This window comes from Nicotiana attenuata, unplaced genomic scaffold, assembly GCF_001879085.1.
Source record: "Nicotiana attenuata strain UT unplaced genomic scaffold, NIATTr2, whole genome shotgun sequence".
Taxonomy (NCBI): Eukaryota; Viridiplantae; Streptophyta; class Magnoliopsida; order Solanales; family Solanaceae; genus Nicotiana; species Nicotiana attenuata.
This window is the reverse complement of record NW_017670708.1, coordinates 369,930-381,407: the sequence shown is the minus strand read 5'-3', so window position 1 is coordinate 381,407 and position 11,478 is coordinate 369,930. Positions and strand designations below refer to the sequence as shown.

The window sequence follows — 11,478 nt, the reverse complement described above, 5'->3', positions numbered from 1 at the left end:
TCGAGCCTAAAGATAACTACGAGTATTTGATATTTGTTAGATCTAAATTATGAAACTAATGCAAGGGCCACGTATTTTGGGGTTTTAATTAGCATGGCGCACCCCGAGTGATTTCCTCTTATAAGGAAAATTAATTATTTAAGGTCAACTAGTACACTCCTATTTGGGACTGAATTCAATAAAGGCTAACTAATTAATGAGAAAGGTTGTTAAGATATTCTGGGTAAAGAGGGAATGGGCCAGAACAGCCCCTACTAAATCAGTATGAAGGAAGTGGACAAACAGGCTTACGATAAAGCCCATAAACTAGAAACCTGGGTCACAATTACAGGTCCTAAAACGCACAGCCCACGTTGGACTTAATTTCCAAAGAGCCCAGCGCAAAACACTAATTAATGAAGATACGATTAAATTCAAACCATTCTTATGGAACATTGATGCAGGATCTGATTTGAAAATTAGCTCTAACACATTAAAATTCACACCGTATTGAACAAAGATTTGTATTCAAAGAATTAAATTCTGCTGGGTCAACTTGTGAAGTCCAAATGCCTAAGCCCAAATGGCCCAGGTCAGACTTGCATTGAATACGCCCAGGGTTTGGGCCTCATTGTGACCCTATCCCGGTGTTGTAGACTTTGGATGATAGAATGGGTAGCTACCTTCAGTCCACGCGGATCCAAGGTAAACCTACAGGCGTCCGCAGGCCCTGACGTCTTCTCTATCCTTTATTCCTGTTTCATCTCTTTGATCCAGAAATAGTGTATCTTTTTTTTTCAGACTTTGTATTTAGCACTCTTAGATCGTCTGTGACACTATGACACCAGTTCTGGGTGGTTAAGGATTAATCAGTTGTAATAGTTACATGTTTAGATATTTTATTGCTTTCTTCCGCTTATTCTAAATTTTCTGTTGTTTACACGTTATTGTTTTATAAATGTTAAAGAGTATAAAATGGATAAAAAAGGTAGTTAGTTCAATAATTGGCTTGCCTAGCTCACATTAGTAGGCGCCATCACGACTCCCGAGGGTGGAAAATCTGGGTCGTAACATAGATTCAAGTGATGAAGACCACTGCACTTTACAACATCAGTTCCAGAAGGTTTGGAACAAAGAGGAAAGAAGTTGCAACGTCTAACTCAAAGGCGACTCCATCCAATTTAAGGTTTTTGAGCTTGTGGAAACCTCCAAAACTGCAAGGCGGCCTGAAAGTGTAGTATGAGAGATTCAAATGTTCTAGCTCTACGGCGTACACACAGGAAGGCAACTTATAAGGAGCATTAAGATATTCTAAACTCCAAAGGGTGAGCTCCACAAGACCATTTCCTGACAAATGTAGCATCCATGGATCAATAACTGAGTGCTCAGAAGGATTTATCATTGAAATATCAAGGAGAAATGTCTTAATGGGTCCATAGTGCTGCAATAGACTTCTATTAATGATGTCTATTGCGCCTGTCTGGTTTGTCTTTCTGCGAAAGTCTGCAGAAATTCTGAGCTTCGGGTTTGAAGCCCAAACATGTCTCCACTTACTGGACAAGACACTCATTCTTGCGGCATCCTCAATAGTGTGCTCCTGAATTTGGTGTATGATATTAATAGGAGGATCTGTAAGCCTATTAAATTTGTCCCTTCCATCTTCAAGTCCTTTAAAGGTATTTGTCATCATGATTGCAAGTCCTGACCATTTTAACCAACAAAAATAAGTGAAGGTTGCGTAGAAAATGCTTTACACATGCTGCATATGCAAATCCAACTTTCTATTCTAGTCAAGAAATTAACGTCATAGTTTGAAAAGGCTTGTATAAGATCAACCCAGACTCACGCTTATCATGATAATCAGATGGGAATGAATCACTATGAGAGGAAAGCTCATCAGGCAGGTTGTTTGAGATTCAACACAGTCATCATTCTACAAATTTCAATTTTTACATATAGACAAGCTTAGTAGAGTCTGAGGGATCAGTACAGAGACGTCTGTATTTATCCCATTAAGGCTACAAAGTAAGGAAAAGTTCATATCTTTTCTTTCCTGTCGTGCGGTTTGGTTTCTCAATGCTGATTGAATTTCTATTTTGCTCTCTCGCAGATGCCGAGAACGTTCGATTCCTCATCCGCTGATCAGCAGCCCGAGCCCCTAGCAGCAGCTCCCACGAGGAGCAAAGGGCGAGGCCGAGGCCATTCTAGAGGCCGAGGTAGGGGCAGAGTTCGGCCCGGGGCAGCAGCACCAGCAGCAGAGCCTCAGGTTGACTTTGATGATGGGTTCTGGCCCCAGCAGTTCCGGTGGGCCCAGCTTAGGTCTCAGAGGGGTTTATTGCTACCCCAATACTCCAGGATCCTCTGCTCCGTCTAATGGCCCTTATGGAGAGTGTCACCTGGGCAGGCTTGCTTCCTGTAGCACCAGCCGTCTCTCAGGATGGAGGGGGAGCCCAGACTCCTGCTACTTGCACTCCGCAGCAGGTAGCTCCCCAGTTTCAGGCTCCAGCAGTTCAGTCAGTTGGAGCAGTCCAGCCGGGTGTGGTAGCCCAGGCCGGTGATGGAGCAGCTATATCTGTCGATGCTTTGTGGAGATTGGACAGGCTCACCAAGCTCTTCACTATTACGTTCAGCGGTGCATCTTCTGAGGATCCCTAAGATTATCTAGACAGATGTCATGAGGTTCTCAGGAACATGGGGATAGTAGAGACCAATGGGGTCGATTTTGCTACTTTTTGCTTGTTTGGATCTTCCAAGACTTGGTGGAGAGATTATTGCTTGGCTAAACCAACCGGATCACCAGCTTTGACTTGGGAGTAGTTTACGCAGCTATTACTGGAGAGGTTTCTCCCTATCACTCATAGAGAGGTCTATCGGAGGCAGTTTGAGCATCTCCAGCAGGGTTTTATGACTGTTACCCAGTATGAGACCAGATTCATCGACTTGGCTCGTCATGCTCTTATCATACTTCCCACCAAGAGAGAGAGGGTGAGGAGGTTCATTGATGGGCTTATTCAACCAATTCGTCTTCAGATGGCTAGGGAGACTGGGAGTGAGATATCTTCCTAGGAGGCGGCCAATGTGACCCGGAGAGTTGAGATGGTTCTATCACAGGGAGGTGGTCATGGGTCTGACAAGAGGCCTCGTCATTCAGGCCGATTTAGTAGTACCTCGTCTGGAGGTAGGGATTCGTATGGTAGAGGCCATCCTCCTACGCCTTTTCAGTCGGCATTTCAGGTTTCTCATGGTGCTTCAGGTGGTCGTGGTCCTCAGATGCAGTATTCTGATCAGCAATCCTTTAGTGCACCACCAGCTCCTATCAGTGCATCACCGCTTCAGAGTTTTCGGGGTGGTCATTCAGGTTATCAAGGCCAGCAGTCTCAGCAACCGAGGGCTTGTTACACTTGTGGTGATATGGATCACATTGCTAGGTTTTTCCCTCGAGCACCAAGTAGCTCTCAGCATTAGGGTTCCCGTGCCATGGTTCAGGCACCGAGTGTTCCCCAGCCCTCCCAGCCAGCTAGAGGTGGGGGTAGAGGCACTAGAGGTGGAGGTAGAGGTGTTAGAAGTGGAGCTCGGGCCGCTAGAGGTGGAGGCCAGCCAGCAGCCGGCCGTCCTAGAGATGTGGTTTAGGGTGGTGGGGCTCAGCCCCGATGTTATGCTCTTCCAGCCAGGCCCGAGGCTGAGGCTTCAGATGCAGTTATTATAGGTACTGTTCTGGTTTGTAGCAGAGATGCTTCAGTTTTATTTGATCAAGGATCTACGTACTCGTGTGTGTCATCTTATTTTGCACTATATCTGGTCATGCCTAGTGATTCATTGAGTGCTCCCGTTTATGTGTCTACACCGGTGGGTGATTCTATTGTGGTTGATCGAGTCCATCGTTCTTGTATAGTTGTGATTGGGGGTCTTGAGACTCATGTAGATTTGCTTCTTCTGGACATGGTTGATTTCGATGTCATATTGGGGATGGACTGGTTATCACCTTATCATGCTATCTTGGACTGTCATCCCAAGACTGTGACCTTAGCCTTGCCGGGTTTACCTCGTTTAGAGTGGAGAGGGACTCCTGGTCATTCTACTTGCAGTGTTATCTCTTATGTGAAGGCTCGGCGTATGGTCGAGAAGGGGTGTTTGGCCTATTTGGCCTATGTTCGTGATTCTAGTGCTGAGGTCCCTTCTATTTATTCAGTGCCCGTTGTTCATGAGTTTCCTAAGGTATTCCCTTTAGACCTGCTGGGTATGCCACCCGATAGGGATATCGACTTTTGCATTGATTTGGCTCCGGGCACCCAACCCATTTCTATCCTGCCGTATCGTATGGCCCCGCTTGAGTTGAAAGAGTTGAAGGAGCAATTGCAAGACCTGCTTGAAAAGGGTTTCATTAGACCCAGTGTGTCGCCTTGGGGTGCACCGGTGTTGTTCGTAAAGAAGAAGGATGGATCGGTGCGAATGTATATAGATTACCGGCAATTGAACAAGGTCACAATCAAGAATAAGTATCCGCTATCGAGGATTGATGATTTGTTCGATCAGCTTCAGGGTGCCAAGGTATTTTCAAAGATTGACTTGAGATCTGGCTACCGTCAGTTGAGGATTAGGGCATCCGATGTCCCTAAGACAGCTTTCCGCACTCGGTACGGGCATTATGAGTTCTTGGTGATGTCATTCGGGTTGAAAAATGCCCCAGCAGCTTTTATGGATTTGATGAACCGAGTGTTCAGGCCTTACTTGGATTCGTTCGTGATAGTCTTCATTGATGATATTTTGATATATTCCCGCAGCCGGGAGGAGCACGAGCAGCATCTTAGAGTGGTTCTTCAAACTTTGAGGGATAGTCAGTTATATGCTAAGTTTTCGAAGTGTGAGTTCTGGTTGAGTTCGGTTGCATTCCTGGGTCATGTTGTGTCAGCAGAGGGTATTACGGTTGATTAGAAGAAGATTGAGGCAGTCAAGAACTGGCCTAGACCAGCATCATCTACAGAGATCCGGAGTTTCTTGGGTTTGGCAGGGTACTATCGTCGGTTTGTAGAGGAGTTTTCATCTATCGCAGCCCCGATGACCAAGTTGACATAAAAGGGTGCCCGGTTCAGATGGTCTGATGAGTGTGAGGCGAGCTTTCAGAAGCTCAAGATAGATTTGACTATGACACCAGTGTTAGTTTTGCCCACAGGTTCAGGGCCATATATCGTTTATTGTGATGCATCTCGTATTGGACTTGGTGTGGCATTGATGCAGGATGGCAAGGTCATTGCCTATGCTTCGCGGTAGTTGAAGATTCATGAGAAGAACTATCTGGTTCATGATTTGGAGTTAGCAGCCATTGTTCACGCGTTGAAGATCTGGAGACATTATCTGTATGGCGTGGCGTGCGAGATGTTCACAGACCACAAAAGTTTGTAGTATTTGTTCAAGCAAAAGGAGCTGAATTTGAGGTAGAGAAGGTGGTTGGAGCTGTTGAAAGACTATGATATCATTATCTTATATCATCCGGGAAAGGCTGATGTGGTGGCCGATGCCCTGAGTAGGAGGTCAGCCAGTACGGGCAGTCTAACTTATATTCCGGTCGGTGAGAGACCGCTTGCTTTGGATGTTCAGGCTTTGGCCAATCAATTCGTGAGGTTGGATGTTTCTGAGCCCAGCCGTCTGTTAGCTTGCACTGTCACTCGTTCTTCATTGTTGGAGCGTATCCAAGATCGGCAGTATGATGATCCTCATTTGTGTGTCCTTAGAGACACGGTGCAGCGCGGAGGTGCCAAGCAGGTTACCTTAGGTGATGATGGAGTTTTGAGATTGCAAGGCGAGTTTGTGTGCCTAATGTGGATGGGCTTCGAGAGTTGATCTTAGAGGAGGCCCATATCTCCCGGTACTCTATTCATCCGGGAGCCGCAAAGATGTATCAGGATTTGCGGCAACATTATTGGTGGCGGAGAATGAAAAAGGATATCGTTGCATATGTGGCTCGCTGTTTGAATTATCAGCAGGTTAAGTATGAGCATCAGAGGCCTAGTTGTTTGTTCCAGAAGATTGAGATTCCTGAGTGGAAGTGGGAGCTGATCACTATGCACTTCATTGTTGGACTCCCACGGACTCAGATAATGTTCGATACAGTATGGGTTATTGTTGATAGGCTGACCAAGTCACTGCATTTCATTCCTGTGGCAGTCTCCTATTCTTCCGAGAGGTTAGCTGAGATCTATATCCAGGAGATTGTTCGTCTTCATGGTGTGCCCGTGTCTATTATTTCGGACCGAGGTACACAATTTACCTCACATTTCTGGAGAGCAATTCAGCGAGAGTTGGGCACACGGGTTGAGTTGAGGAGAGCATTTCATCCTCAGACGGACGGGCAGTCCGAGCGGACTATTCAGATTTTGGAGGATATGCTCCAAGCTTGTGTCATTGACTTTGGAGGTTCGTGGAACAGTTTTTGCCTTTAGCAGAGTTTTCCTACAACAACAGCTACCAGTCGAGTATCCAGATGGCTCTTTACGAGGCTTTCTATGGTAGGCAGTGTCGGTCGCCGGTTGGATGGTTTGAGCCGGGAGAGGCTCGGTTGTTGGGTACGGATCTGGTACAGAATGCCTTGGACAAGGTCAAGATTATTCAGGATAGGCTTCATACCGCTTAGTCCAGGAAAAAGAGCTATGCCGATCGCAAGGTTCGAGATTTGGCTTTCATGGTCGGAGAGCGGGTATTGCTTCGAGTGTCGCCTATGAAGGGCGTAATGAGATTTGGGAAGAAGGGCAAGCTTGGCCCTAGATTCACTGGCCCATTTGAGATCCTTGATCGAGTGGGAGAGGTGGCTTATAGACTTGCATTGCTGCCGAGCTTATCAGCCGTGCATCCAGTGTTTCATATGTCCATGCTTCGGAAGTATCACGGCGATCCATCCCATGTGTTAGATTTCAGCACTGTCCAGTTGGACAAGGAATTGTCCTATGAGGAGGAGCCGGTAGCTATTCTAGACCAGCAAGTTCTTCAGTTGAGGTCGAAGAATTTCCCTTCTATTCGTGTTCAATAGAGAGGTCAGCCTGCTGAGGCATCGACCTGGGAGTCCGAGTTCGATATACGGAGCCGTTATCCCCATCTTTTTCCCGATTCAGGTACTTCCTTCTTATGTCCGTTCGAGGACGAACGGTTATTTTAGAGGTGGAGAATATGATGACCGTCACTTGTGTTGTAAGTAAATTCAGTGTTCCGAGGTCTACAAACCTCCTTTTTACCTCACCTTGATTTCCGTGCGTGGTCCGGCCTATATTTGGAAAGCCTTCTATGTGAAAATATGAGCAATAGAAATTTCTAGAGTTAAAATTTGGTTATGGTTGACTTTGGTAAACATTTTGAGCAAACGGACCCGGATCCGTGTTCCCGCGATACCGGGAGGTCCGCAGTAAAATATGGGACTTGGGCTTATGCCCGGAAATGAATTCCGAGGTCCCAAGCCATAGAAATAAATTTTTGAAAGAAATTGTTTTACTGAATTGTCTAAGAAATGAAGAAAAGAATTAATGTTTGAAACCATTGTTATCAGGCCCATATTTTGGTTCCGGAGCCCGGTATAAACTTTTTATAGTATTTGAAAGATAACTGTGAAATTTGGTGAAAAACGGAGTTTATTTGACGTGAGTTGGACTTCCGGTTGAAGAGTTATGAACTTTGAGGGTTCTTGATGAAAATGTTGAGTTTTGAGGTTTAATTCATGATTTAACATGTTATTTTGATGTTGTGATCGCACGAGTAGGTCTATATGATGTCTTTGAGTTAGTACGCACACTTGGTTTGGAGTTCCGAGGGCTCGGGTGAGTTTCGGGTAGGATCCAGGATGTCTTAGGCTTAAAACATGGATTTTGCAGGTTCAGAGAAGTGCAAATCTCTGAATCTGCCAGTGCTGACCGCATTGGTTTTGGTGCTGTCCGCGGAGGGGGCTGTGCGGCCGTACTCGACTTTGTGTGGTCCGCACAGGTTCACTGGTCCGACTTCGGAAGCCTATATCTTTTGATCTACAAGGAATTTTGAGATGATTCAAAAATGAAAGTTGTAGCCCTTCGTGTCTAGTTTCTAGAAAGATAAACAAATCACAATTTGGACATCTTTAGAGAACTTTATAGCCAAAATACTAAAGCATGTCACTGCAGTCCACAAGGAGAGTTGTGCGGCCGCACTCGATTTTGAGTGGTCCGCACAGGGGGTCTGAGAGGGGTATATTAAACGAGATTTTCAATTATTTTTCATTTTTCAAAGCCCCAAAAACATAAGAGGCGATTTTTCAAACAACCTTTCTTCTCCAAAATATTGGTAAGTGATTTCTAACTCATTTTCTTTACACCTTAACTTCTTTTTACAAGATTTCATCCTAGAACCTAGGGTTCTCATGGTGGAATTGGGAACTTTGGGAAAAACCTAAGAATATTGAAATTTGGGGGGTTAGACCTTAAATTGAGATCGTATTCCAAAACCAATTCATAGGTATGTAATCTTACACTCATTTTCTTCAATTTCCATTAACACCCATTAGATTTCTAGGTTTAAATCATGTTCTTAAGGGTAGAAAATTAGGGATTTGGGTAGAGTTAGGGATTTTTATATATTTGGGATTTAGACCTCGTTTTGGGGTCGAATTTCAAAATAAATTATATATTTGGGTTCGTGGGGGAAAGGTAATCGTGTTTTGGTTCGAACCTCGAGTTTGGACCATGTGGGCCCGGGGGCGATTTTTTGACTTTTTGGGTAAATCTTTAGAAAATTCATTTTCTTGCATTAGAATTGATTCATCTAGCGTTTATTGATGTAATTAAGTAACTTGTGACTAGATACGAGCAAATTGGTGGTGGAATCAAGGGGTAAAGCGATAATTGAGACGTGAATTGTGTTCGTGGCATCGAGGTAAGTGTTTGGTATAACCTTAGCTTGAGGGATTAGGAGTCGAGTCCTATTTGCTATGTGGTAATTGTTGAGTACGACGTATAGGCATGGTGACGAGTATCTATACGTTGGTGTCTAGCATGCCCGTAAGTCTCTTAATGTTATTTTTTATGACTTCATCGTATTATTCATATCTTGGTGATGATTTTTATTTGTTGGGCAAAGTTCGTGGAAGTAATTGTGATGTTTGATTATTGAGGAGCGTTGGCTCAAGTTGTATAACGAATTGTGAAAGTATGAGCGCTAATTGAAACCTTTTTGAGCATTGGCTCGAGTTGTGAAGTGAATGGTGAAACAAAGGTGAAAAGGAGAAAAGAATCACTATATTGATTCCCTTGCCGGGATATTGTTGTTGTTTTGATGTTGTCCCTTGCCGGGACTTGTTGTTGAAATATTGTTCCCTTGCCGGGATTCTTATTGTAATTTCATTTATTTCCTTGCCCTATTGCTTGTGATTCTTGTTTGGGTGAGGAAGAGAGTTAAAGCACGAAGGGTGATGCCGTGCATTGTTTTTGTGAGGAAAGAGTGTAAAGCACGAAGGGTGATGCCGTGTATGATTGTGAGGAAAGAGTGTAAAGCACGAAGGGTGATGCCGTGCCGCACGATGTACCATTCCGTGCCGATTATATTGATTATATGGTGAGGACGAGAGTAAAAGCACGAAGGGTGATGCCGTGCACATTTTCATTACTTGATTGTTTTGGTGAGGACGAGGTAAAAGCACGAAGGGTGATGCCGTGCACTTATTGCTTTCTGGTTCTCTGTGGATATCCGAGATATATTGTTTCTTTCATTTACATGTTGTCTTTCTATTTCTGAATTGATATCTCCCCCCGCAGCATGCTACCCCTCCCATACTTGACTGTTTCTTCCTGTTTCTTTTCCACTGTATATAGTTGAATTGCACAGGTTTATTTGGTAGTCTGGTACTAGCCTCGTCACTATCTCGCCGAGGTTAGGCTAGGCACTTACCAGCACATGGGGTTGGTTGTGATGATACTATATTCTATACTCTTTTGTGCAGATCCCAGTGCTGTAGACTTTGGACCATAGATTGGGTAGCTACCTTCAGTCCACGCGGATCCAAGGTAGACCTACAGGCGTCCGTAGGCCCTGGCTCTCCTCTATCCTTTATTTCTTATTTCATCTCTTTGATCCAAAAATAGTGTATCTTTATTTTCAGACTTTGTATTCAGCACTCTTAGATCGTCTGTGACACTATGACACCAATTTTGGGTGGTTAAGGATTAATCAGTTGTAATAGTTACATGTTTAGATATTTTATTGCTTTCTTCCTCTTATTCTAAATTTTCCGTTGTCTACACGTTATTGTTTTATAAATGTTAAAGAGTATAAAATGGATAAAAAAGGTAGTTTGTTCAATAATTGGCTTGCCTAGTTCACATTAGTAGGCGCCATCACGACTCCCGAGGGTGAAAAATCCGGGTCGTGACATAGATTCAAGTGATGAAGACCACTGCACTTTACAAACATCAGTTCCAGAAGGTTTGGAACCAAGAGGAAAGAAGTTGCAACGTCTAATTCAAAGGCGACTATATCTAATTTAAGGTTTTTGAGCTTGTGGAAACCTCCAAAACTGCAAGGTGGCCTGAGAGTGCAGTATGAGAGATTCAAATGTTCTAGCTCTACGGCGTACACACAGGAAGGCAACTTATAAGGAGCATTGAGATATTCTAAACTCCGAAGGGTGAGCTCCACAAGACCATTTCTTGACAAATGTAGCATCCATAGATCAATAACTGAGTGCTCAGAAGGATTTATCATTGAAATATCAAGGAGAAATGTCTTAATGGGTCCATAGTGCTGCAATAGACTTCTATTAATGATGTCTATTGTGCCTGTCTGGTTTGTCTTTCTGCGAAAGTCTGCAGAAATTCTGAGCTTCGGGTTTGAAGCCCAAACATGTCTCCACTTACTGGACAAGACACTCATTCTTGCGGCATCCTCAATAGTCTTGTGCTCCTGAATTTGGTGTATGATATTAATAGGAAGATCTGTAAGCCTATCAAATTTGTCCCTTCCATCTTCAAGTCCTTTAAAGGTATTTTTCATCATGATTGTAAGTCCTGACCATTTTAACCAACAAAAATAAATGAAGGTTGCGTAGAAAATGCTTTACACATGCTGCATATGCAAATCCAGCTTTATATTCTAGTCAAGAAATTAACGCCATAAGTGGCGGTGTTTGTCAAGAAAAGAGTTAGTTATAAAGTTTTCACACATAAGCTAAATATTTATAACCTACGAAAAATCAAATAGAAATTCCATTATACAGTTTATGGCAGAATTTATGTTTGCTTCTCTTTTTGAAAAGGCAGCCGCAAGAGGACGGTGTTCTTTGGATAGACAATAGCTCATTTTTATTTGGTTATTACAGAGAAAAAGCATACTCTTATAAAGATGGTTTCTGTTGTTATATGTTTTAAAAAACTGTTAAAGAAAGCTAAAATATAACAGGAAAAATTCATTCCGAAAAAAACTTAACTTTTATGATGAAATGTTGTTATATAGAGTGACCGGTATAGGAAGGTCTGACTTTACATAAAAAATCTTGTC

At 43.5% G+C, this 11,478-nt stretch overlaps 1 protein-coding gene across 1 annotated transcript; it reads right to left on the bottom strand.

Moving 5' to 3' along the window:
• Nucleotides 1–1,081: 1,081 nt before the first annotated feature.
• On the bottom strand, nt 1,082–10,977 carry LOC109242513 (putative F-box/LRR-repeat protein At5g02700). The gene is made up of 2 exons (XM_019409361.1): nt 10,491–10,977; nt 1,082–1,680 (listed from the first exon to the last, which is right to left on the bottom strand). Exons 1-2 carry the CDS (start codon nt 10,975–10,977, stop codon nt 1,082–1,084), a joined length of 1,086 nt encoding a protein of 361 aa, XP_019264906.1.
• Between the last annotated feature and the right edge of the window lie 501 nt (nt 10,978–11,478).

Excerpts from the sequence above, each read along its gene's own strand:
- LOC109242513 (XM_019409361.1), bottom strand. The coding sequence starts at position 10,977 with ATGATGAAAAATACCTTTAAAGGACTTGAAGATGGAAGGGACAAATTT. Across the intron at positions 1,681-10,490 it reads GCCACCTTGCAGTTTTGGAG|GACTTGCAATCATGATGACA; the intron begins GTTTCCACAAGC and ends TAAAATGGTCAG.